This window comes from Apiospora hydei (assembly GCF_038363865.1).
Source record: "Apiospora hydei strain CBS 114990 chromosome Unknown utg000005l_segment0_segment0, whole genome shotgun sequence".
In the NCBI taxonomy this organism is placed as follows: domain Eukaryota; kingdom Fungi; phylum Ascomycota; class Sordariomycetes; order Amphisphaeriales; family Apiosporaceae; genus Apiospora; species Apiospora hydei.
In genome coordinates, this window is record NW_027117364.1 from 4,875,348 (window position 1) to 4,899,591 (window position 24,244).

Below are 24,244 nucleotides of genomic sequence, written 5' to 3' on the forward strand. Positions count from 1 at the left end.
GAAGCATCCCGACATGTAGTCAAGTAGACTAAGTGACCGCTGCCCGGGTGATGGTCAGCTTGACTCGCCGCGTATAAAGACCCGACGCCCTCCCCCCTTCGGGTCACAAGAAGAAGGACAGCCTCACAGCCAGCGCCAGTGCCAATCATCAACTCACCATGGCTTCTCCCAGGATCCTGCTCTTGTCAGCTCTCGCAGCCATCGCGCCTGCCGCCAATGCCCAAAACTTTGGCGGTGGTTCCCGTGGTGCTGACGACTTCACCTACGTCCAGCCCTTGAACACCACTATCCTCAGTGCTTATGGACACTCGCCCGCGGTGTATCCTTCCCGTGAGTCCCTAATCCAGAGATTATCTTGTCGATGAGTCGCGACTAACCTCACCACAGCCAAGATCAGTGGAAATGGTGGCTGGAAGGACGCCATGGCCAAGGCCCAGGACTTCGTTTCCCAACTGACTCCTGAGGAGAAGGCCGACATGGTCACCGGTGCCGCCGGCCCTTGTGTCGGAAACATCAAGCGCATTGAACGTCTCGGCTTCAATGGTCTGTGTCTTCAGGATGGACCCCTGTCCATCCGTGTCGCCGACTACGCCAGCGTCTTCTCCGCCGGTGTCTCCGCTGCCGCTTCGTGGGATCGCAAGATCTTGTACGAGCGTGGTTTCGCTATGGGCGAGGAGTTCAAGGCCAAGGGTGCCCACGTTGCCCTCTCGTAAGTTGTTCCTCATATGATGATCTGTCTGCCATCTTCAGTCTTGCTGACTTACTTCCCCAGGCCTGTCTGCGGTCCCCTCGGCCGATCCGCCTACTCTGGCCGCAACTGGGAAGGCTTCGCCGCCGACCCCTACCTGACCGGTGTCGCCATGGAGGAGACCATCAAGGGCCACCAGGATGCTGGTGTCCAGGCCACCCCCAAGCACTTCATCGGCAACGAGCAGGAGACGCAGCGCAACCCCAACTTCGACGAGACCGGCACCAACGTCATCCAGGAGGCCGTCTCCTCCAACATTGACGACCGCACCATGCACGAGCTCTACCTGTGGCCCTTTGCCAACTCGGTCCGCGCCAAGGCCGCCTCCATCATGTGCTCGTACCAGCGCATCAACGGCTCCTACGGCTGCGAGAACTCCAAGACCCTCAACGGCCTGCTCAAGGGCGAGCTCGGCTTCCAGGGCTACGTCATGTCCGACTGGGGCGCCGTCCACTCGGGCGTCGCCTCCATCGAGAGCGGCCTCGACATGAACATGCCCGGCGGCCTCGGCTCCTACGGCATGGACCCCACCCTCGGCTCCTTCTTCGGCGGCAACGTCACCACCGCCGTCAACAACGGCACCCTCGACGCCACCCGCCTCGACGACATGATTGTCCGCATCATGACCCCCTACTACCTCCTCGGCCAGGACAAGGACTTCCCCACCACCGACGCGTCCAGCGGCGCCCTCAACACCTTCTTCAAGAAGAAGGACTGGAAGGCCGAGGACTGGAACATGACCGGCGAGACTAGCCGAGACGTCCGCGGCAACCACGGCGACCTCATCCGCAAGCACGGCGCCGAGGCCACCGTCCTCCTCAAGAACGTCAACAAGGCCCTCCCCTCAAGGCCCCCAAGTCCATCGCCGTGTTCGGAAACGACGCCGGCGACATCACCGAGGGCTTCCTGAACCAGAAGGACTACGAGTTCGGCACTCTGGCTGCTGGTGGCGGATCTGGTACCGGCCGCCTGACCTACATCATCACCCCCTCGAGGCCGTCAAGGCCCGCGCCAAGAAGGACGGCGCCATCGTGCAGCAGTGGTTGAACAACACCCTGATCGCCTCCAGCAACGTCACTGATCTGTGGAACCCCACTCCCCCGAGGTCTGCATCGTCTTCCTCAAGACCTGGGCCGAGGAGGGCGCCGACCGCAAGCACCTGTCAGTCGACTGGGACGGCGAGGAAGTCGTCGCTTCTGTCGCCAAGGACTGCCCCAACACCGTCGTCGTCACGCACTCGAGCGGCATCAACGTGCTGCCCTTCGCCGACCACCCCAACGTGACCGCCATCGTGGCCGCGCACTACCCCGGTCAGGAGTCGGGCAACTCCATCGCCGACATCCTGTACGGCGACGTCAACCCCTCGGGCCACCTGCCCTACACCATCGCTTTCAACGGCACCGACTACAACGCCCCGCCCACTACCCAGGTCAACACCACCGGCATCGACGACTGGCAGTCTTGGTTCGACGAGAAGCTCGAGATCGACTACCGCTACTTCGACGCCCACAACATCTCGGTTCGCTACGAGTTCGGTTTCGGCCTGTCCTACACCACCTTCGAGCTCGCCGACGTCAAGGTCGAGACCCTCGACCAGGCGATCACGGCCACTCCCAAGGACGAGCCGATCCAGCCCGGTGGCAACCCGGCCCTCTGGGCACCCCTCTACAACGTCACTGTCGAGGTTTCCAACACGGGCGACGTCGACGGCGCCGCCGTGCCGCAGCTGTACGTCAACTTCCCGGCCTCGACCACGCCCGCCGGCACCCCGCCCCAGCAGCTCCGCGGCTTCGACAAGGTGATGCTGAAGAAGGGCGAGAAAACGACCGTCAGCTTCGAGCTCATGCGCCGCGACCTCAGCTACTGGGACGTCGTGTCGCAGGGCTGGGTCATTCCCGCCGGCGAGTTCACCCTGAGCGCTGGCTTGAGCAGCCGCGACTTCAAGGCTCAGGCCAAGGTTACGCCTATCAAGGCTTGAGAGTCTTAATAATGTCTGTTCCGAATGGAATGTAAAGATTATAACGCTTAATGCTTAGTTGTTTATTTATTACTGCCTCCTACTTAGAGGTAGTTAATGTATATCATGAATCGAACGAGTTAAATCAATTGGAAGCCTTGTATTCTGGTGCCGCGACATGTCCCCTTTTCGTAGCAATCGTTCATTCCTCGAATCGAAGTGCGACCCGATCCAAGTCAATACTAGCAATGTCACATTGGAGAGGCCCTGATTGAATTGGGAGGATTCGTCAACGTCGGCCAACCAAACGCCGCAGAGAAAGCAAACCACAAGCTACGTGAGAAGGGAAAACGCGGGAGAAAAGAAGCCTAGAACAAAGGGAGGCGTTAATTGCCATGTCCCAATTGAAACAATACCTAATCCATTTCACCGGCTTGATGCTGTCTTCGTCCCAAACATCGAGTGCCAAGTGCCAATGCGCTGCCAAGGCCAATGATGATGGCGGCGGTCAGAGGCTCGCGTTCGAAAAAGGGTCATGTCGTTCATTTCGAATCATCTTATCCTCCAGCTTCATCCCATCATTGGCACATCATTTACGGCCGACAAGAACCGACGTTCCAACTCAATTCCAGAAGACGGGCAGTACACTCACTACCTACAAAAAGCCCTGAAATTGGACCATGAAAAGAAACTTTGCCCAGAGGGACAGCGAGATGCGCCCGCCAAGTGTTCGGCTTGGCGGTGCGCTAGCCCATTGCTCGGCGCCCCCTGAACCTGAAATTCCTGTCGACTTCGCCCGCTTGTCAATTCGCCCGGACTCTTGAATACGTCCTCTCATTTCTGCAAAAGAAGATTGAGGTCGTACACAAGCGGCTCGGCAGCGACCGTATTGACCAGACCGTCCGAAGAATGTGAGATTGGTGCCGAGACGCTAGCAGCTGCACCGCGAGGTACCGAGCCCAATGCACCATGACACACGGCTTGCTGCATGGTGCCCCATCCGGCTCCCGAGCTGAGGGACAGGAGGGTGTTCCTTGGCGGATGTGTGATTGGCCGGCGATCCGTCCCAAGTGCCCCTCGTACTTCGAGCGCCCAGCAAACCCCAAGACTTTCACTCGTGTGGTGAATGGGCGGCGGCATTCTTGCCTGACGAGCCAAGAGCCTTGGACGCCGAGTCTTGGAAGTCTTGATGTTTGAGGCTGTGCCAAACAACAAGAACATTGGCAAAGAAATAAGCCAAATGAGTTCCAACATGATGGGGGCGGACCGCCATCCTTCCGGGGCTCTCCCCATATTCTGGGCAGTAAATGTCATGTTTCTGTCGTTGAATCTTTTATTTCGTTCTTTCCTGATCTTCAATCCGTTCTGAATCAATATACAGCTGTCTTTACATTTTTCCATGGTCCTTTTCCAAAGTCGCCGGAGCATCCTCTCTTACATAATCTTCACTCACAGTACCGGCCAATAATACATCCTAATCAGGTGATCGACATTGCTTGAAGCAATACTCACTACTCAGAAAAGGGCATAATCAACACATAATTACAAGGACATAAGACGGAAAGGGAGACCATAAATCTGTTGGACATACGGTGGCTGGAGATTGGGACGTTATTTACACCACACGACGTTGCTTCCGCCAGTCGGGACACAATACTACCAAGTAAAGATGAGGTTACCAGGATGGACCGCCGCGGCAGGACTACTATCACTTCCCAGCGCTCTCGCTGCGTTGGCAGCCCCGGACTTCACCAACCTAGGTTGGTGCCCAACAAGACTAAGAGATGGAAGTCATCTGTACTAACCTCGAGTTACAGACTCGATAAAGGATACGGCGGCAGAGGTGGCGAAGGACCTACTTAGCTTCTATAAGGGCGAAGACCCGGGCTGGGTCTTTGCCATCGGTATCTTACCGGGTCCGCCACCGGATGGCGACTACTTCTGGTGGATCGGCGGTGCAATGTACGTTGCCATGCCCCACGCTGTCCTTCTTCCTACTCCCAGCTAACGAGTATATGTGCCTCTAGGTGGGGTGCCCTGCTCGACTACCGCCACCAAACGGGAGACACGCAGTACGACCGCATCATCACGCGGTCCCTGGTGGAGCAGAGCGGCGAGAACAAGGACTTCATGCCGGCCAACTGGACGGCCACCATGGGCAACGACGACCAGGGCTTCTGGGCCATGACGGCCATGCTCGCGGCCGAGACCAACTTCCCGCCGCCGCCCGCCGAGGCCGGGCTCGACTGGCTCGCGCTCGTCCAGGCCGTCTTCAACGAGCAGACCATGCTGGAGCGCCGCGTCAACATCCCGGGCAACAACTGCAACGGCGGGCTGCGGTGGCAGGCGTTTAGCATCAACAACGGGTTCGACTATGTTAACACCATCTCGAATGGCATTTACTTCAACTTGGGGGCTCGGTTGGCGCGCTATACGGGGAACGATACGTACGCCGAGTACGCGGAGAAGACATACGAGCTGCTGGAGCGGTTGAAGTATATCGATGAGGAGGGCAACGTCCACGACGGGGCTCATCTGCCCAAGGACTGCCTCGATGTCAACAAGCTGCAGTTCTCGTACAATGCCGCGGTCATGATCCAGGGTGCTGCCTACATGTACGACGTTGTAAGTCTGCTCCCATGTCTCTCTACTCTTTGCTATTTTTGGTTTCATGTGAGATGCCGTGATGCATACTTGCCCAAATCCATCCTCATCCATCGTCACCCCCCTCCCTTTTCCCTTTCTCTTTTAGAAGGTTCTACTGACTTACATGATTTCCGTGTTATTACAGACAAACCAATCCCAAAAGTGGAAAGACCGCCTCGACCTCCTCGTCGACCGCTCCCTCGCCGTCTTCTTCCCCAACGGCGTCGCCTACGAGTACGCCTGCGAGGGCGTCGGCAGCTGCAACGTCGACATGCGCTCCTTCAAGGGCTACCTGCACCGCTGGGTCTCGCAGGCGACCGTGCTGGCGCCCCATCTCCGAGATAGGGTCATGACCGTGTTCGAGGGCTCCGCGCGCGCCGCCGTCGCGGCCTGCGACCGCGGGGACAACGGCCAGATGTGCGGGTTCGAGTGGACCCGCAACGGCGGGGCGCAGTCGCCGAAACAGACGAGCGCGGTGCACCAGATGAACGTGCTGGGGGCGCTGACGGGGCTCATGATGAAGGAGGCCAAGGTGCCGGTCACGAACGCGACGGGCGGGATGAGTAAGGGGGACGCGGACGGGGGAGCAGCTTGCCGAACCTGCGTCCGATGGCGGAAATCACCATGGGCGATCGGGTTGGGGCGGGGATTCTGACGTCGATTGTGCTGGGAGGCTTCCTGGGCTCTTGTATCTGGATGAGTCTAAGCTGAGCGAAGTAGCAGCTGGCTTCCTTCTGTTCTAGGGTTCTGGGCGAACATAGCATGGCGTTAATCATTATTTGCAAGTTTTCTGTTCTAAAGTCTATCTGAATTGATGTAACCTCAAATCACCAATTTTCAAATCGTGAAACCTGTGCATACTCCTTTCCTGTAGGGAAAGGGTTAGGGATACCGCGAGCAGATACTGCAACCATGGATCGCGATGCAATATCCAGTTTACACCAGACTTGCGTCTATCAATTATCATGTAGTTTTGTCCCGTGACAAAATGTTTCACTCTCCTCCGGCCTCGGCCCTCTTGCTCGATCTGAAGAAGGAGGCTGAGACACCAGTATTTGATTGGTCTGCGTGAAATATCCGTCCAGTGGTGTCGTAATCTAATCTACGCAAGTAACCTTTGGGCCTCACCGTGCCCCAGCCGCCTTTTCCGATAGGGCTCAGGCAAGGATTGGCCGTGTAACCCCTTGCTTGCGTCCCGCTTCCGATGGGAAGTTCCCCGTGACCCGGATTTCAGATGGCTGCTGTCGCTACCCGTCTCACTGCCGATGGTGTGGGGACGATGAACGGCGGGGCGGAGCAACGATGCAAGGGGGACACCGATGTTGATTTATTATTATAGGTGTTTACTAATCATACTGGTGTAAGAGGTCCCAATATAAGCAAATCCTAATAATTGCTACCGAATAAAGACCAGTCTGAACTGATGCTAAAGAGGTGCCAGAGGGCCTGGCAGTGATGCATTGGGACAATATCCACGAGATCAAATGTTTGCCAGATAGGTTTTAACACAACAGTGGTTTAGATGATTGCAAGGAAGGAAATCAAATAAAGAAATATCCTACTTCTACTGCGTGTTATATGAAATGGAAGCCACTTCGAAATAAAATGTAACAATTCTACCTAGACTATAATTATTACTAATATGTCCGCATTACAGCGAGGGACCAGCGAGGAATGATTCGTAATGTTCGCTAATACGGTGTCGTCATATATGAATTTACGGAAAATATGTGAGTTGTGAATATTAATTCTCTTTTGTCAAGTCCAGGCAAACAGGCCAGACGAGCCAAGGTGAAAGGCAGCCAAGCAGGGGATGTGCCTTTCTGAGTGACTACCTAGCAGCCAGTACGGCTTCCATTTGTGATCTGCGTATTCATGTAGTCGTCTGTTGGTCTTCATGTGCGCCACCCTTCCCTACCGGCACCATTTGGGTGGTGAGAAAGGGGGCAATGCGACTAGACAAAACTTATATTGTATCACTGGACTGACTGTATGCTAAATTAGACTCTGGCATCAGAAAGGGGTTATTATTGACATTGTATCCAGGGGAAAGGGTAGTCTAGACGCCGTTGAGAGCACACTCGTCACCGATGAACGATGGCAGAACGACAGTGGAAAAAACATCGCCCCAACACCTCAGTATGGGCGTTATAGCGACATACATCACTCAAGTCATCCAAGCAAACAAGCTCACAAGCAGCGCATCTAGTTTGTTGAACAACCAACCTTTTCCCACCCACAAAGTCTGCCGCCCGAGCCTTCAGACATCTTGATCGTCCACTGACACCATACCCTCCCGACAAACAAAACCATCAATAAGGGGGCCACATACACCAAATCACACAGCAGCTCAAAATGCGCGATCAATCAAAAGGTCTAACGAAGTAATCAGCATTATCAATCAGTGTTTGTTTGCTACGAAATTCGCCCCCTCATATCACCTTTGCGGCCACATGACCTTCATATATGCCCCCCATCAGGTTTCATGTGACATGTACAGAAGAAAGGCAGAGAGGCAAGGCAGCTGCACATGTAAGACCGGGACTGGGGGCCGCAGGAGCAGTCCTACTGCCCCAAACCTTCCAGCCAGAGAAGACAGATCCGCGGAACCAAGGGAGAGACCGAGACCGGGGAGAAAGAAGACATGAGAGGGAGAGGGAGAGACACGCAGCAGCAGTCGCTGCGTGATAGAATGCGTATGTACGATTGTGGCTGAGAATGTGGGGGAATACACAAAGGGGTGGGGTGAATGCATCATGAGACCTTGATTACTTACACACCCCCTTTGGAGCTCGAAAGATGGTGTGCAGGAAATATATGTATGCAAGACAAGTATGTAGGTTGACAGGCGGGCGGGCTCCCATCTACAAATAAGGATGCGAAGAAAAACCGTTGCTGTTGTGCAGCGGTATGACAAAGACATCTCAAGTTTGCACTCCCCAGCACGCGTAATTTTCGCGTAGAATATCTAAATTATCACCACAGACATGTACCTAATATTGCTGCGTCGAACATTGAGCAGGAAAAGGGGATCGGAAACTTGTTTCGCGCAGTCATGAGACGGGGGACGCGTATGACATGAAAGCACCCAGACTAGACTCACCGCAGATCCCTTTGTTAATTATGCCGGCCGGCTGTTCCGTGTTTTCATGTTGTGTCTCTGTCGCCATGGAGAAAGATCATGTCTCGTAGTTTTCTGTATGCTAGACTATCCCATAGGGGTTAGGATAGCTTGCTCGCCACATGACATGCATCGATGACCCGATATCGTGGAGAGAGAAGAGGGGGCGAAAGGCATCAACATTCGAGATGGGGCCTAGTCCGTGGGTAAAGCCGTGGTTGTAAGCAGCGATAGTATGATCATAGGCATAGCTTGGGCTTTTCTTTGGGTTGATAGTTTCGCTCAAACTGGAATAAGTTGGGAAGTCGATGGCCTGTCTGCCTGTGTATCCAGTGCTAGGGCTGCTTTTGCGCTGGGGTATTCCAGACAGAAGATGCCCAACGAGGATATATGGCGGTCATAGATGGCTCGGATGGTAGAGCTCAGAACAGACAAAGGTCATCGAACCATTTCCCCGGCGTTGTAGATTACTCACGAGGCATGTAGTGGCTCCCTAGACGACATGCAGCGGTGCTCGAGAGAGTGCAGATATGCCTACAGGGGTGTGGATGATATGCGTCTGTGTGAGTGGAGCTCGGAGTGGGACGGGACGCCGTTTAGCAGGGCGGCGAGGAGTGCCTATCGAAGGGATGCGGGCCCATCAAGCGAACATGACTATCACTAATACACATTAGCAAGCACGCACTGGGACTGGTCGCATATCAAGTGTGCCCATGACGACTACACATCGCTTGAAGCGAGGCGGCAACCTTGGCTGGGCGCGTGTTCGAGTGCTGGTTTATCTTTAGAACGCCTTGTAGTCTTGGCCTGCCACGGTCAGACAGACAGACAGACAGTCAGTCAGTCAGTGTTGGGGGCTCTTGTCACCCCCAACCGTGGCTGGTAAGCCCTGATGCACCCCGCGGAATAGATCATGCCGTGTCTCTGGGAGCAACCTGCTTTGCCGTTGAACCAGATCACGTTGATAAGACGCAATAGACTCGATGGTGGTTGCAACTTCGATGCGACTCCGGGCCAATGAGGGGGCGTATTATTAGCCGGGGCCGTATAAGATGCGTCGCAAGGATGAGAGGAATACGGTGACCAGGGTGCGCCATGGTGACGGGCGAGTAAGATGAGAGAACCGACGACATGTTGGTCATAATCATAAATTCAGGTGACAATCCCGCTGAACGTTCGTGTTGATGGAACACTAGGAGAGTGTCGTTAGTTCTGGCGGTTGGGAAGGAAAGTAAGAAATTGGCTGCGAACCTGCCAAACTGCGCGGAACGGCTTAGCAAACAAGTAAGCAATTTGGGGTTAAGAGCCATCCTTGTGACCGCGTAGTGGTGTAGTGTGTGTCGATGTCTCCTCCAATTGCGGGCGACTAGTGACTCTGCAGTATGGATATGGAAAAGGGCATCCTTCGGGCTGGAGAAAGCAGAGAGATCTGCCGCGGCGGTTTGGCACATTCTGTCGATCCCCAGTTGCAAGTATGAGCGGCGCTGAATCCGATATCTTCAAGGAGGTAGGTTCGAGACATGGCTTTCGGCTGGACCCCTCCTCTCATGAGATGGATGCATGCAATCTAGATGGGAGGGAGTGACGAAATTCCACATCTGAGCCTCTTCTCAAGGGATGGGAGCTGGAGGCGCGGGATGCGCCACTTCCAAGCGAACGCGGGCTGGTGGCTCTGCAAACTGGGGATGGACAGGCGATGGGCAGGCAGACATTGCCAGATTGAGGGATGGAAAGAGTTGGTGTGCTGCCAGGGTTGCAATTAGCCCCAAGTGATCGGCTATAAGAGAATCTACCTATTGACTTACTAAAGCACCCCGGGCGCAGTAGGGGTGGGCAGCGCAAGCAGTCGAGATGCGATGAGGGCATTCGAACGGACGTTGAGGTGTGGTTCGTTTAGTGTGAGACTTGCCTCGTACAGGACGCGCTGGAGAGACAGCAGGAAGCTGGCAGCTGGAGGGCCAAAGGAGGAGGGGTCGAGGGGTTCGAATGGTCCCCGGCAGCAGTGTCTTAGTGCGACCGTTTCTCCACCGAATGCCGACGCCTACTTAGTAGGTATGCACCCTGGTCTGCTTTCAGATCATCGTCGCCCTCATCAACATCGCATCACCGCCTACCGCACCGAGAAGGGATTGCGGCACGGAGTGGTGTAGTGATCATGCGCTTTCTCGGTACGATGGTGGAAGGCGGGGGAGGTCGAAGCGTGTTTGCCGAAGTAAGGGATGAGCATGTCCGGATTTAGATGCAGGGATCGATCACAATACAAGCACAAGAAAGGTCGGACCGTGGGGGGTCTTCTCAGTTTGTGAGAAGGCGGCCTCGTGGGAGGGAGGATGGAGTCGCACAGCAGCTGCACTCCAGTCGGAAACAGGAACGCGAAAGGCCGCGGCCGTCCTGTTCTGGGCCATCAAGCCATGTACCTCCCAAACCTCCCAAAGACCCTTATCGCTGATCCCGATACCCGAACTGACTTGGGAGACGCTGTCTGGCCGTGACACCCTTTGGTCTTCGTTGCTTTCCACGTCTAGCCAGATGCGTCGGCAAGCTACTTGTCTACAAACCGCCTGTTCCCGTCCATCGTCGACACCCGACATCTGATGTCGGATGGGGGAAGAAGAAGAAGAAAAGAAACGACAGAGGACATTGGCTTCCGTCACTGTGGCGCGTATCTGTCGGAGGTTATCGATCTAGCCTCGAGTCTGGAGGGGGATGCCATGCATGGCGATGCCCATGCATCGGTTTCTCATGCACTGCAATATATTTCTTCCATGGCGATTTGCGATCGTTAAATCCAACGGTCCCGATCTAGGCTTGTATGTACATACATTCATACATGAAGGGTTGGAGGGCATGCATGCTGTATGGACAAGGCATCATGTTACGGACATGGTGCATGTTGTCTAGGACATGCACCGCCGCTGAGGTTTGACAGTTTCAGCAAGAACCCGACCAAGCTTGCTTTTTGGGCTGCATGGCAGCATCACTCGATTCATCACTCGATTGATCACTCTGGGCCGGGCATCCTACATCTATAGCTGATTCTGGACATAGCGCCCTTGCGCGAAGGCCTCACAGATTGCCTGCCAAAGCCTGTAATTGTCCGTATTCGCCGTATAACTTCAAATTCTCTCACGTAGCGAAACGGGTTTGTACCACGGAACACAGCAGCAGTGCCAGCGAAGTCCCTATGTTTCGCATGCCCATCATCGGATGAGCTTGATTTCACCGAGAACGTATCACACTCCAGCTCCAGGTTGCACCCATGCAAAGCCGCATTTAAGGATTTGCGCCCTTATCTCACGTCGAGCATCCAAAGCATCTAGACCCAACGAACGACCTCGGCACGACTCGCCATCCTGGACAGGGCGCCCTGCCGATCTGGTACTTGCGGCTCCTAACGTGCCATTGGCCGTCGTTGGATAGGAACGCCTGCCCGGTTCACCTCGTGTCTGTGAAGGCCAAGCTTGCAAGGCGTGCCTGCCAATTGTCAAAAGTGATAAGTCAGTCGCTTCGCAAAACAACTTTCGTTTCACACCGCTGGCTGGGTTGTATCCTTTTGTCATCATTTCACACCGGTTGAGAGGGAAAAGCCACCGTACCCAGCACGCTGGTAGAATCGTCCGCCTTGACAAATGCCATCCGAAAACCCGATCTTCCTGTCTGCTTGTTGGATGCTCCCGGCGAACTGATTGGGCAGAGGGACAAGACCCTCTACATATGTACCTCTAAACCCTCCCGTCGTCCCAGCCCTTTCCAGCTTGGGATTGCCTCCCACCTGACCCTGCCTAGTTTCTGGGTTTGCTCATCCAGGCACACCTTCTGACCTTGTGCTTGCCAGGATCAACGACACCACCCCAATGTGTATCTCGACACTAGTAGAGGCAGGGCAGCGGGTCGGTGTACCGAGTCTCGAGACTCCCGTTCCCAGAAGTAAGTCGTCATCGTTCTCAATATTGAAAATACATGGTGTGCCTAAAGCTTCCATTGAGCCTAAACCCCGACAAATCCCGGGCGGCCAGACACCCCCACGCAAACTGCAGAGTTGCCTCGGCGGCGCAATCCAGGTCAGGTCAAGAGGTTGCAATATCCACATATACCTCGTAAGTGTAGGTGTGGCGCGTATATCCTTTCCAACAACTGCTATCGCCACAATGAATCCATCGGTCCCAGATACCTACCTCTATCAATCGTTAAATTGCTCGATAACCTAGCAGAGCAGTTGACTGAGTAGCCGACTTAAGCGCTGTTTTTCATTTTTTTTCACGCCTGCACTAATCCCTGGCCCTGACTCTAGGTGTCGTCAATCTGGGTACCCGATCCGAACGGTCTATTTATATCCCGCTCGGGCACGGGTGGCTTGATGATGGTGAGAGTTCCAGAGCCATTCTTTGCTAATGAATGGGCGAGCCTGCGTTCTGTTTTGGTCTTGGATTCCGAGTCAGAAATTCCTTGAGTGTCCGGCTGTTATTTTGCCCTGTCTTGAATCAACCGCGTCCAGGCCAAGCCCCCCACTACCCTTGCCGTGTCGTCGTATGTGTGTGTGTGTGTGTAAGCCAGAGAGAGAGAGTCCATACACACATCCACACACCACCTTTGAAAGCAGCCGCAGGCCAAGCAGCAGCAGCCATACACCAACCACCCCGGCGACGCGAGAGGAGGATACAGCCACCGAGAGATTACGTACTCTAGGGCAGACGTTGGGCGTATGATGCAAAAAGCTTTCCGCCACCTCAAACCAAACCAAGCCGGCATCTCAAGTACAAAAAGACGCGCTCGCGTATCAGTCATCATCCTTCTCAGCCGGCGTCATCTGGAATCCTTCCAAACTTCTGGTCGCCTACCGTGCACACTCGGATCCCACGCCCGGCCTTCTATCTGCTGCAGCTAATCGTCGCCAGTGGCTGACAGCTTATTTCATATCTCCCTATCGCCCTCGCTTCCCTGTCCCCAATCAAAGTACACGAATGTGTAAGTAAGGACCAAAACGCAATCGGATCGCCAAGATCGGTCTGAAGTACTTCTGGCCCGGTTGCTGAAAGAACCCCTCCATTTGCGCTCGGCATCCACTCTCCTCCAACGTACACCCCCACCGCTTATCGAATCGCGTGTGAACCCTCCATTTCGCACACTTGGATCAAGATTAGGCGGGACTGTTCAAGAGACGACATCACGCCAACCCGATCGTGAAATCGGGAATCGTCTCAGAAGGTATATCTGGCTAGTTCCTCTTGTTGTTATATATTTTGCTTCCTCAAAGTCCTTGGAACTTATTGAGGCTGATCCAGTTTCACGATAGTACGGGCAGCGCTAGTCTTTTGCAGCCCGTGTACAGCCCAATCCCGCCAAGGCGGCTTCTTCATCGAACTTCCTCATCTTCTGCAACGAACATCATCGCAGAGCCGCCGTTACCGCACTCCACTATCGTGTCCAAGTCCCCAACCTTAAAAAACCTGTCCCCGAACAGACTTTTCTTGCAGCGATATCCCAGCCGGGTTATCTACTTACTCGAGAGAGAGAAAGAGTGAGGAAGACTGGACCGGTCGGGTTTCGTCACCGCTTCTCAATCTGGGTAACAAAAGGGAGCAGCGGAAGATAGTGACTTGCGAGAGAAAAGGAGAAGTGCCGCTGACTGACACTGAGTCGTGTGGTTTGTTCCTGACGTCCGGTGATTAAAAGAGACGACAGCCAGCAGCAGCAGCAAAAGCACGACCTGCTGCTACTTACCTCCTACGGTTGACTTAAGCGGGAATCCGTCGAGTCTCCAGCTGCTACCAGCCTAGAAGGCCGCCTAGAGAGGTACCTAACCTCCTAGAGGGCGACCTAACGTAACGGGACTAGTCGGGCCGTGCTCGCGCATCCAATCTCAGTCTCACCCACCATCACCTCGACTCGACCTTGACCTGGGCCTTTTTGGAGGGGCTTTGTCTCGTCTCGGGCTTGGTCTCTGGTCTCGTCGAGTCCAGCCGCTTGGAATTCCTCATTCCCCCTTCTGGTTCTGGATGCCAAATCTAATAATAATTCCAAACTACAACTACTATTCTTACTTTCTCCTCATCTTACGCTGAAACGACGAAATCAGTCCGACTCTTGACTCTCGCTGCCTTAGGTTCTCTTTTATATTCCGCCTCGGACCCTCGAGGCCAATGCTGCCACCACGACCACGACCACGTCTACGACACCACCCGTGGATTGCCCCTCCTTGCCCATTTTAAGAGTGTTACTATTGGTAAACACCAACAACAGTGGGCGGGTTGGCTGGATTGGAACGCAGCACCAGCACCAGCAGCAGCGACAGTACCAGCTCCAAGCACCAAGCACCAAGCACCGTCTTTCGATCTGTGCAAAAAGAGCCGAGGAGCAGGCAGGAAGAAGAAGAAAAAACACATCATCCCACCATCCCACCCCCTTCACCCGCATTTGGCCCAACCATTACTACTACATTACAACACCTACCCCGACGTCGAGACCGCTTTTCCACCACCGCCTCCAAACTCGTCGTCCCCTCCGCTTCACCCGTCAGTTGCCGCTCCCGGATTCTTCACCATGTCCGAATTTCGACATATGAGGTCTGGGAGTCTCAACATCCAGAGCCCAACCGGCAAAGACCACAGCCCTCATACCACCACCACCACCACCAGCAACAACGGTAGCACAATGGGCCCCATCCCCGCCGCCTCTCACGGCGGCGCCAGGTTCGACGGCCCTCGAAGTCCTCCGAGTAAGTTCCTAGAACCCCAAACATCCCCCCTCATGCTACCTCCGACCGTCGCACATCCTCCGCATCCTGTACTCCCCTCGTCCAAAACATACATACATGCTCGTCTACACTTGCTTCCGACGTTGTCACTGTCACACTGACTCTAATTCTTTCTTTTCGCCTCAGACACCTCTCACGTCCCGTGCAAGTTCTTCCGTCAAGGAGCCTGCCAGGCGGGTTCCGCCTGTCCTTTCAGCCATGATCTCGGCTCTGCTGCCGAGACAGTCTGCAAATACTTCGCAAAGGTATGTCGAGTCCCGTCTTGCATACGATCATTTACTCCGGGCACATGCCTCGACCTCCCCGATGTCGGGTTTCATTTCTTCATACTTTCTGCTTTTTGGCGTGCATGCAGAGAAAAGTGTCATTTGGCTTCAGCCCGGGAACCGAACCCACGGCGCTGGTCTGGATGTGCCAACTCTACTCTGCGCGCATATCGCACGCACGCGACTTGTTGCCAGCCGTCTTTGCCTATGACTAAACTGACACAATCAACTCGCAGGGCAATTGCAAGTTCGGTCCCAAATGCGCCAACGTCCATGTCCTTGCCGATGGCCGTCGAATCAATTACGGAAAGAATGGCATCACCATCGGCCAGCCCGTCCACGTCGGCGGCCGCGTGGTGAACTCCTCCTCCAACAGCGCTCTGACGAACTCATTCATGCAAGCCGATGCAAGCGCTCCGTACGGTGCCAACTATAGCTACGCGATGTCGCCGAACGGCAAATACAGCCAATTAGACCACCAGCCAGGCCTGGAGAACGGACTGCCCACGATCGACACAACCTATTCGCACACAAACTCACAATACGGTTCGCCGAGGGAAGAGGACGCGTCCCGCCTGGGACTAGGCTTGTCGCCGGTGGTCAAGGGACTGTCGGTGCTGGATGCCCCTCTCCCCGCCTCCTTCGACTCGAACGGCATTTCGAACGCCGCCCGATTCCCTGCCGGCCCTTTCCCATCTTCGATGCCATCACAGTTCGGACTGGAGTCGCCCTCGCCCTCGCTCAATACCGCCAAGGAAATCCGGACCTCGGAAGCCCTCAAGCTCCTTCATCATTCTGCTTTTGGTAGCAACGACCACCTTTCCGCAACTGTTACGCCTTCTTCGCCCCCGGCCCAAGCTAACGACGAATACTTCGGCCGGCGACCCATGCACTCGAGCCGCTATGCGAAACCACATTTGCTGAGCAGCAGTGCTCCTCGGGCGAGGATGATGGGCATCGATCGGGATTGGGAGGCCGAGTTTCCGTTCCTGGAGGAGGATTATGTGCCTGACAATCTGAAGGACCTATTGACGCCGGCTGAGAAGGCCCGTCGCGGTTCACGGGCTGCCGATGACGAGGTCAACGGTCGCAGGATTCCCAACGGCGTAGGATTCAGCGGGAGCGGAACGCCGAACGCCGATGCGACGTCCAAGTTTAGCAGTCCCATGGCCGCCAGCCCCAGTCGCTGGGGTCCCCTCTTCCAGCGACAGAAAGAGGATGATGACGCCAAGAAGCATGCCCTCGCTGCTAGCGCCGGCGCTTTCGGTCATGTCGGTAGCCCGCTCCGAAACTCGACACTCAATGCCGATCTCATCCGGCCGCACGCAGGAAGCCGGTCGGACAGTGTGGAAGGGCTCAGCGTCCTTACACAGCAACTCCAGCGGACACGCATCGATGGCACAGGGGCGAGTCACCTCTGCTTCGACCTACCAGCCATACCGGTCGGCCAGCAAATGGGCGTAGCACCGAGCGCCATGTGAGCAGCAGCTCTATCAGCTCGAGCGCACGGTACACAACGCCCATCGGCGAGGAGGATGGCGAGTTCGTCTTCAGTATGGACGACGACGGTGACAGCACCATTCGCGCTCGCAAGCGCACTTCCGGTGTTGGCACAGCCATGAGTGTCTGGGGAAACAGCTACGCTGGAGTCACCTCGGGCGCTAGCAAAAAAGACGATGGGTCATCCAGGGTGGTTGATGTGGGAGGCGGCAGATGATGGACGACCATCTTCCTACCGCTGACACGCACGCACCCTTGCATTGCTTATTTGGCTACCAATATCACTTGCTTCGATCTGGTGTCTTGCCAGTCGGCGTTTCATTAGGGGTGCACTGCCTCCCTGGAACGGCTTTTGCTCGTGCATTCTGGAGCTGATTCAAGCGAATTACGATACATGACGAGAAACGAGACCACACGCGCCAGAGCAATGGCCGAGGCGTATTACCACGAGGAACATGGGATAACAAAAAGAACGACTACCCTACTCACTCCTTTACATTGGACATCCGAAACCTAGCAGCTTTAGACATCGTTCCGGTTGGGGGAAAAAAGGTCCAGGAAAAGGGTTCATCTCTCGTGCAACTGGATCATTCCATCTGCTCGAGCTCCGGAAACCACTATGGCTAGGAGCTAGGCTGGGTTGGCAACAACAGCACGGATCCATCTGATTGGCTGTTTGTCTCGAGGGTTCCCCAATGCTATGGATACGGTATTATACATAAAGCACTGCGGTGCCCTGATCATCTACGACCTCTACACATTCCTTACTATACGAGGCAGCATTTTGATCTAGAGTGTTGCAGTTGCCTGGGTGGAATCTTCTTGTACTGGCAATAATGGGTGGCAATTGTAGCTTCATGAAAGGCGTTGGGTCTATGGAAAGAAAGATTTGGCTTTTATTCAATTGATAATGGACATTTGGTGTTACTCTTGTTGTCGAAGGATTAAATCCGATACGCATTTGCCTGGCCGGCTTGCTGCAACAGGTTGCATTAGTTGCTTGGTCAGATGTTCCTACATCCATCACTCAATACACCTTTGCTTCAAGTATAGAAGCTTCCCGTCTGGTCATTATATGAGCTTTCCCAATCTAGGTTTGGCCTTTGTCCAGTGCTGTTGATTGACTGTTGCCAGAGTAGGGGTTAAAGAGATGTCCGAAGATAGCCGCTTTAGACCTGCATGAAGGATGTCTGGACGTCTTGCATTGCTGTGGTCAGATATCAATGAGACAGTAAATGCTTCTCCTTCACTTGGAGGGCTGGCATGTCGCACATCTTCTTGTATGTTCACACAGTCGGCGGTGATCTGTAAGCCGGCTTTGTCTGTGCCCGGCTGTTGCCGCCTCAGGTCTCTCTCAACCGCGATCGCAGTGCCCAGGCAACCATCCCCATCGGTGTCAAGAGAATTGTATATTAACATGGGTTTAACTCAGTATTCCGTTCTCTCTCTGCTCTCTCCCTACATCTTCAATTACCTGCTCCTCTCTCACTCTAAATGTTAACACCCACATACCAACAACACCTACCCTCATCTACCACTTTACCACGATTGCCATACATCCATACATCGCCATGTGTCCCGGAAGCGGCGAGGTTGGCATCCCTCACATCCCTTACGAAAACATCGAACTGCCGGACGACGAATACTCCGACCTAGAGCAATACCATTCTCCGGAACCGATTGCGATTGACAACACCTCATCCAATCACGAGTCGGACGAAGAGGTAGCTTACCGCGCCTCCAACAGCATCACCGTCAACCTTAGCCTACGCCAACGTAGCCGCCGCGACAATACCATCAACGACAATAACAACAACGACGACGATAACCTCTTCCTGGTCAAGTTCGTCCACACCAACTGCCCCGGCCCGACACGGTGCGACCCCTGGCAAGCCGTCGACGTCACGGCCCTCATGCAGCACCACGCCCCCGCCCCAGCGGGTATAAAGAGGCAGACATAGACGCCGCCGCTCGGAGACGCCGCGCCCGCTTCCGAGAGCTCCTCCGCGAAGCCTTCGAGTTTGGCGACGGCGCGGACCGCGCGCTGCGGCAGGAGCATGAGGGCGGGAAGAAGACGGTGACGGTGCCGGAGACAGGGGAGACGGCGACGTCGTTTTACAAGGCGCGGGTCACGAGCGTGCATGTGCATTGGGCCGGCCAGGGCGTCGGGTCGAATTTGTTTACGATGGAGGGGGTGAAGACGGTGCAGCGACAGCTGAGGATGGTTCGACTCAGGGGGCAGAGGGATTGGGTTGAGGTGCGGTACGAGACGTTGGAGCATGTGCACGTGTACCCTGCCGAGTCCGAGAATGAGGGCAAAGTCGGTGGCGAGAGCCGCGATAGCGATACGGACAAGTCCCTGGACCGGGAGCCGGAGAAGGAGGAGGAGGAGGAGTCGAGCAGCGGAAACGGAAACGGGAACGGAGGGGGCGGCGGCAGTGTGGATGCGGAGATGAACAGTCCTCCTCCTGCTACTGCCACTTGCCCTTCCTCGTCGCATGGGTACGATGACGAGGAGTGTAACGATATTGAGCAGATGCCGCTCTATAGCATGACTTTGCATGATGGGGCCAGTGGTGCGGGCGTGAAGCAGCAACAGCAACAAGAGCAACAGCAGGGAGATGAGAGCAGCCAAGAGATACCGGCACCAGACTCGCAGGGGCTGATTTGGTAGAGGTGAATTTATCCTACGGTGGAAGTCATGGATGGCTATTGGGTTATGGTTCTTTGAGGACATCACAGCGGCTGGAGGGGCCGAACGGCATTGGATATGGATACGGATATGATTTGATTACATGACTCTGGATAGTGCTTCAGAAGGGGCCAATGCGATTGGACTTCATCGCCTGTCATATGAATTTGACGGCGTAGATGCTTTTGTTTCTTCATCCACAGGAGTTACACAAGGCTAGGGTTCATCAGTAGAAGTGGACGATAGCTCGTCATTAGGGCAGCACATTTCATAGGCACCAATTATTATCTCGGAAGCATGATCAGATAAAATACGTCTGAGGAAATTGTAGCCACGGATGCGCGCTTCAGGACAACCTGCTCTTACCCCTTAATTACCCCTGGAAACCTGTTCAGTCTGAATCAATCGGACTTTAGGGACTTTATTACCTAAGACGCCCGGGAGCGCTGTGGCTACAGGGCATGGCAGCAATTCTCCAGTTGTGGCGCAGTGCAGTGAAAATCCCTGTTCAACTTTTTTTAGTGAGCATCCCCCAGTTTGCTAATTCCAACGTCGGCCATTGGAAGGACAAGCTAACGAATTGACGATTCCACAGCTGTACAATCCCTCGACATTTCTCGGCTTTCTTGTATTATATCAGGTGGTGTTGATATACCTCATTCATTTGTACTCTAATGTTCTCATTTTAATCGTCACCTTGGTTGTTTCTGGCTCGGATTTGCCTGGATTGCTTGGTCCTTTTGGCGGCTCGGGCTCGCACCTTGGGCTTGCGCGCAAACGTGTGCGCAAACCTGCCTGCTCGCCAATTGCCATTCAAGTCCGTCAATGGGTCATCGTCACATGCGTTAGATGGCGCAATCATCTGGCCTCTCCTTTACGGCGGGCCAACGGCTCCTCGACCCCTCCATGCACGGCCTGGGCCTCTTGAGGGATCTCGCCGGCCGGTGGTCAGCTGACTTGGACTTGACGCGCCTGGGATCCCTCGTCGCCATCGCCGGCTTCGCGCCCGCCGCCTGGCGACTCCTCCGCGGTGCCTGGCACGAGACCTACAGCTGGATCCAACAGTTCTTCCTGGCGACAGTGACGATCCCTGGGCGCGACCCGCTGAACCGCAATGTCATGACCTGGGTCCTGGCCCACGTCATCGAGCCCCGGAGCATCCGTTCGGTCACGGCGCGCACTCGCACCCATGCCGCCGACTCGGCTGACCGGGCCGCCCAGCTCAAGAAGACTAAGCGCGAGGTTCAGTACCTGCCCCACTTTGAGACGACCTGGTTCTGGCACGATGGCACCTTGTTCACGATTCGCCGGTCGCTCGACGTCTTCCATGCCGCCATGGGCGATCCGTCGTACGACGGCATTGGCGGCGAGGAGCTCACCATTGGCTGCATCGGTCGGTCCACGGAACCCGCCAAGAGGCTGATCCAGACTTGCCGGGAGTATGCCGACACGCAGGCGCAGTACTTCATCATCATCTACTCCCGGGACCGCTACGGCATGTCGTGGCAGCCCAAGTCACGCAAGCCCATCCGACGCTTGGACACGGTGCATTTCGACGACACTGTCAAGCAAGAACTGCTCGCCGATATCCGAAAGTATCTGGATCCTAAGACCAAGCGACGCTACCAGGGCCGTAGCATGCCTTATCGCCGAGGCTACCTCTTCTATGGTCCACCGGGTACCGGCAAGTCGTCTCTATCCACTGCTCTGGCCGGCGAGTTCGGCCTCGACCTTTACGAAGTGAAGATGCCCAGCGTAGCGGCCGATCACGACCTCGAGCAGATGTTCCAAGAGATCCCGCCTCAATGTATAGTGCTGCTCGAGGATATCGACGCCGTTTGGGCCGACCGTAACTCGTCATCTGCTTCGTCTTCGGATGCGAGTGCGCAAAATGGTGGCAGCGGCGGTAGGTCAGGCTGTACCCTCTCCGGTCTGCTCAACGTGCTCGACGGCGTCGGCTCTCAAGAAGGCCGCATCGTCGTCATGACTACCAACAAGCCTGAGCACCTCGACAGCGCGCTCGTGCGGCCGGGGCGCGTTGACATGAAGGTCTTCCTCGGCAACATAAGCCAGCAGTCAGCGGAGCAGATGTTCGTCCGTATGTTTGCGCCCGATCTGCACGACAACCTGGCTCTGGCATTGCTCCCCTCTTCTTCGACGTCTGGATCGTCTTCCTCTTCTGCTTCCAGCGTCTTGGGCGATGCGTCAGATGCCGGAGGCTGCAGCACCCCCTTGCTCGTCGAGGAGATCCACCGGCTCGCGGCGGACTTCGCGAAGCATATCCCCAATGACACCTTCACCCCGTCGCAGCTTCAAGGTTTCTTCCAGCTTTACCTCGACAGCGCTGTCGACGCTGCGTCTAACATTGCCCCCTGGGTGGAGAGGGAGCTGGCGAGAAGGTCGGCAGACGACAACATTGAGATCGTCAAGGATAAGAACACACCTGCCCAATAGGCACCAAGCGAATGAATCTGTAGGATATGATGGGATTGTAAGTTAGGTCTGTGTTGATACGATACCGTTGGGTTCCATAAGGGTTTGGACACGCATCATCGGCGTTTATATATACTTGCGATTTTGGCCTACTGCCGTTGGGTAGCCTTTGTAGATATGGACTGGACTGTATTGATAGTTATTTACTCCTTGTTCCCTAGTCTTTTGTCTAATCTTGATAAGGGCGGTAGGTCTACAACCTCGCCATTTCTATATCTAGAAAACTACCAGGACATTAAGCACGTGGCAGTGATGTTATCAGCGCCATGGCTGCCACCGGCTCGGCCCTTCGGGTCAGCCCTTTCGTCACGCTCGGCGCTAGTTTCGGAAAGACCAAAACTTTAGAAAAGCACGGCTGGCTTAAGTACCACGGGGGCAGTTTGTTCCAATTTCATAATCTTCGATTACGATTGAGGCCGAGGTGGTACGACCCTGTGGCGGTCCTCAAGTTTCATCTAGCCGAGACCGTCTCCTTTCCGGTAGCTGTTGCAGCTCCACCTGTATTCCCGTCGTCGCCACACGTCACACACTGCACTTGATCAATCACAAGCCATGGGGTCTTGATAAATATAATTGTCTATAAGAAAGGGACCGAGCTTGGCCCTCGGACGATTCTCGAGTCCTTAATCGAATTGCTTCTTCTCAATTGATAATATCAACTCCCGAAGCACACATCGCAAACACCATGTCCCTCTCCACCACCTGCAGGCTGTTCTGGACCGACGCCCACGCCCACGTCGTCTCGGCGACCAACGAGACGGCCGTCTGCGACGGCAGCTATACCCAGTGCCTGCTGACCCCGCGATGCGGCAACGGCCAGCAATTGCGCGTCACCTGCGATTCACGGACGCACTTTCCCCATCAACAGCCAACAACAACGATGGTGGTGGTGGTGGGTTCCGGTTGTTGTCGTCATACTGCGACTACGCCCAGTACTTTTGCGTCTGCGACGGCGGCGGACAGGCGCTGGTGGTGCCGCCAGGTGTCACTTGCGGCGGCTCGAACTCGTGCTACGGCTACGACGCGGACGCGGTGGAGATGGATACCCGGTTCCCCACTGCGAGTTGGTGTTCCTGTACGACGATGATGGGTTCATGCAGGGTGAGGGCGAGGGCGGCTCGGGGCAGCAGCAGCAGCAGCGGCAGTACTACTACAGAGAGTCCTGTACTGCTTTGGACTGCGATGCCGTGGGGTCACCTGCACCAAGGACAGAGGCAGTGGTGGGGGGCTGGTGTACATGTGCGACAATTACGAGCACCCGTTCCTGACCGGGTCCGACTCGACGACGCGCTCGTACGTCTGCAATTGCCGCGGGGAGGTTGCGATTCCCGCTATCTATGCGGGCGCGGACAAAGACAAAGACGTCCAGGGGAGAGGTTGCGGGGTTGGCGGCAGCGGTGACACCGACGAGTCCAAAGTTGGGACGAGTATGCTGGCTGCGGCGTCTACTCTGGACGCTGCTCCTCCTAGAGCCCGCGTCCGCCCGGGCGCTCCTTCGAGTTCGCGGAAGTTCGGCATCGTCACGGTGGCGATTCTCCTCACAAGGCGGTGGCTTCGGTCTGTCTGACGTCCGAGGTTCTTTTGGGCCTGTTTACGACTGCGCTGGGAATCCGAAGTCGCGATATAGTATAGTATGCACGTTATGAGACGGATAGAGTTGATATCATAATCAGGTCTTAGATAGTATGGAATACTTCATCACATTGTTCAGTTTCCAGCTTCAAAGAATGACTCACCCAAAATAGATCACAAAGCAAGGAAAAGTCATAGCCCGATAAAATGGGATATAGAAAACACAACCAAACCCGATAAATTCATTTCGAACCTTACTGAATATACAATAAACGGAAAGAGGAAAACGGTACCACAATGTCCATGTAATTGGTACGCTGAGTCTCGAGATCAAACATTAGCCATGTGAAGGTGTAAATCATCAGGGCCATCTGGCATGTCTAATTGCTGTAGCACGCCCCAAATCTGTTCAGAAGTGAGCCCAAGTTGCGGTTCACGAAGACCTAGCCGTCGGATTTTGAAAGCAAAATCTCGTCGTAGTATATCTCGGTAGTA

General features: G+C 55.0%; 7 protein-coding genes across 7 annotated transcripts; all 7 read left to right on the plus strand.

Annotated features, from left to right (window-relative positions):
* Positions 1-158: 158 nt before the first annotated feature.
* On the plus strand, positions 159-2,726 carry PG997_007031 (beta-glucosidase G; the record flags this gene model as incomplete). Its single annotated transcript, XM_066811346.1, has 6 exons — positions 159-330; positions 388-709; positions 773-1,574; positions 1,598-1,690; positions 1,744-1,779; positions 1,854-2,726. 6 exons carry the CDS (start codon positions 159-161, stop codon positions 2,724-2,726), a joined length of 2,298 nt encoding a protein of 765 aa, XP_066670269.1.
* Positions 2,727-4,374: 1,648 nt separating this feature from the next.
* On the plus strand, positions 4,375-6,006 carry PG997_007032 (uncharacterized protein; the record flags this gene model as incomplete). Its single annotated transcript, XM_066811347.1, has 4 exons — positions 4,375-4,465; positions 4,523-4,667; positions 4,733-5,330; positions 5,497-6,006. The coding sequence occupies 4 exons, from the start codon at positions 4,375-4,377 to the stop codon at positions 6,004-6,006; spliced, it is 1,344 nt and encodes a 447-aa protein (XP_066670270.1).
* Positions 6,007-15,012: 9,006 nt separating this feature from the next.
* PG997_007033 (uncharacterized protein) lies at positions 15,013-17,209 on the plus strand (the record flags this gene model as incomplete). Its single annotated transcript, XM_066811348.1, is given in 4 exon segments — positions 15,013-15,187; positions 15,353-15,471; positions 15,729-16,969; positions 16,981-17,209. The coding sequence occupies 4 exon segments, from the start codon at positions 15,013-15,015 to the stop codon at positions 17,207-17,209; spliced, it is 1,764 nt and encodes a 587-aa protein (XP_066670271.1).
* A 1,354-nt stretch (positions 17,210-18,563) lies between these two features.
* Positions 18,564-19,666, plus strand: PG997_007034 (uncharacterized protein; the record flags this gene model as incomplete). The annotated part of the gene is made up of 2 exons (XM_066811349.1): positions 18,564-18,868; positions 18,931-19,666. The coding sequence occupies 2 exons, from the start codon at positions 18,564-18,566 to the stop codon at positions 19,664-19,666; spliced, it is 1,041 nt and encodes a 346-aa protein (XP_066670272.1).
* Positions 19,667-20,533: 867 nt separating this feature from the next.
* PG997_007035 (mitochondrial chaperone BCS1-B) lies at positions 20,534-22,138 on the plus strand (the record flags this gene model as incomplete). The annotated part of the gene is made up of 1 exon (XM_066811350.1): positions 20,534-22,138. The coding sequence occupies one exon, from the start codon at positions 20,534-20,536 to the stop codon at positions 22,136-22,138; it is 1,605 nt and encodes a 534-aa protein (XP_066670273.1).
* Positions 22,139-22,862: 724 nt separating this feature from the next.
* PG997_007036 (uncharacterized protein) lies at positions 22,863-23,264 on the plus strand (the record flags this gene model as incomplete). Its single annotated transcript, XM_066811351.1, has 1 exon — positions 22,863-23,264. The coding sequence occupies one exon, from the start codon at positions 22,863-22,865 to the stop codon at positions 23,262-23,264; it is 402 nt and encodes a 133-aa protein (XP_066670274.1).
* Positions 23,265-23,414: 150 nt separating this feature from the next.
* PG997_007037 (uncharacterized protein) lies at positions 23,415-23,744 on the plus strand (the record flags this gene model as incomplete). Its single annotated transcript, XM_066811352.1, has 1 exon — positions 23,415-23,744. The coding sequence occupies one exon, from the start codon at positions 23,415-23,417 to the stop codon at positions 23,742-23,744; it is 330 nt and encodes a 109-aa protein (XP_066670275.1).
* Between the last annotated feature and the right edge of the window lie 500 nt (positions 23,745-24,244).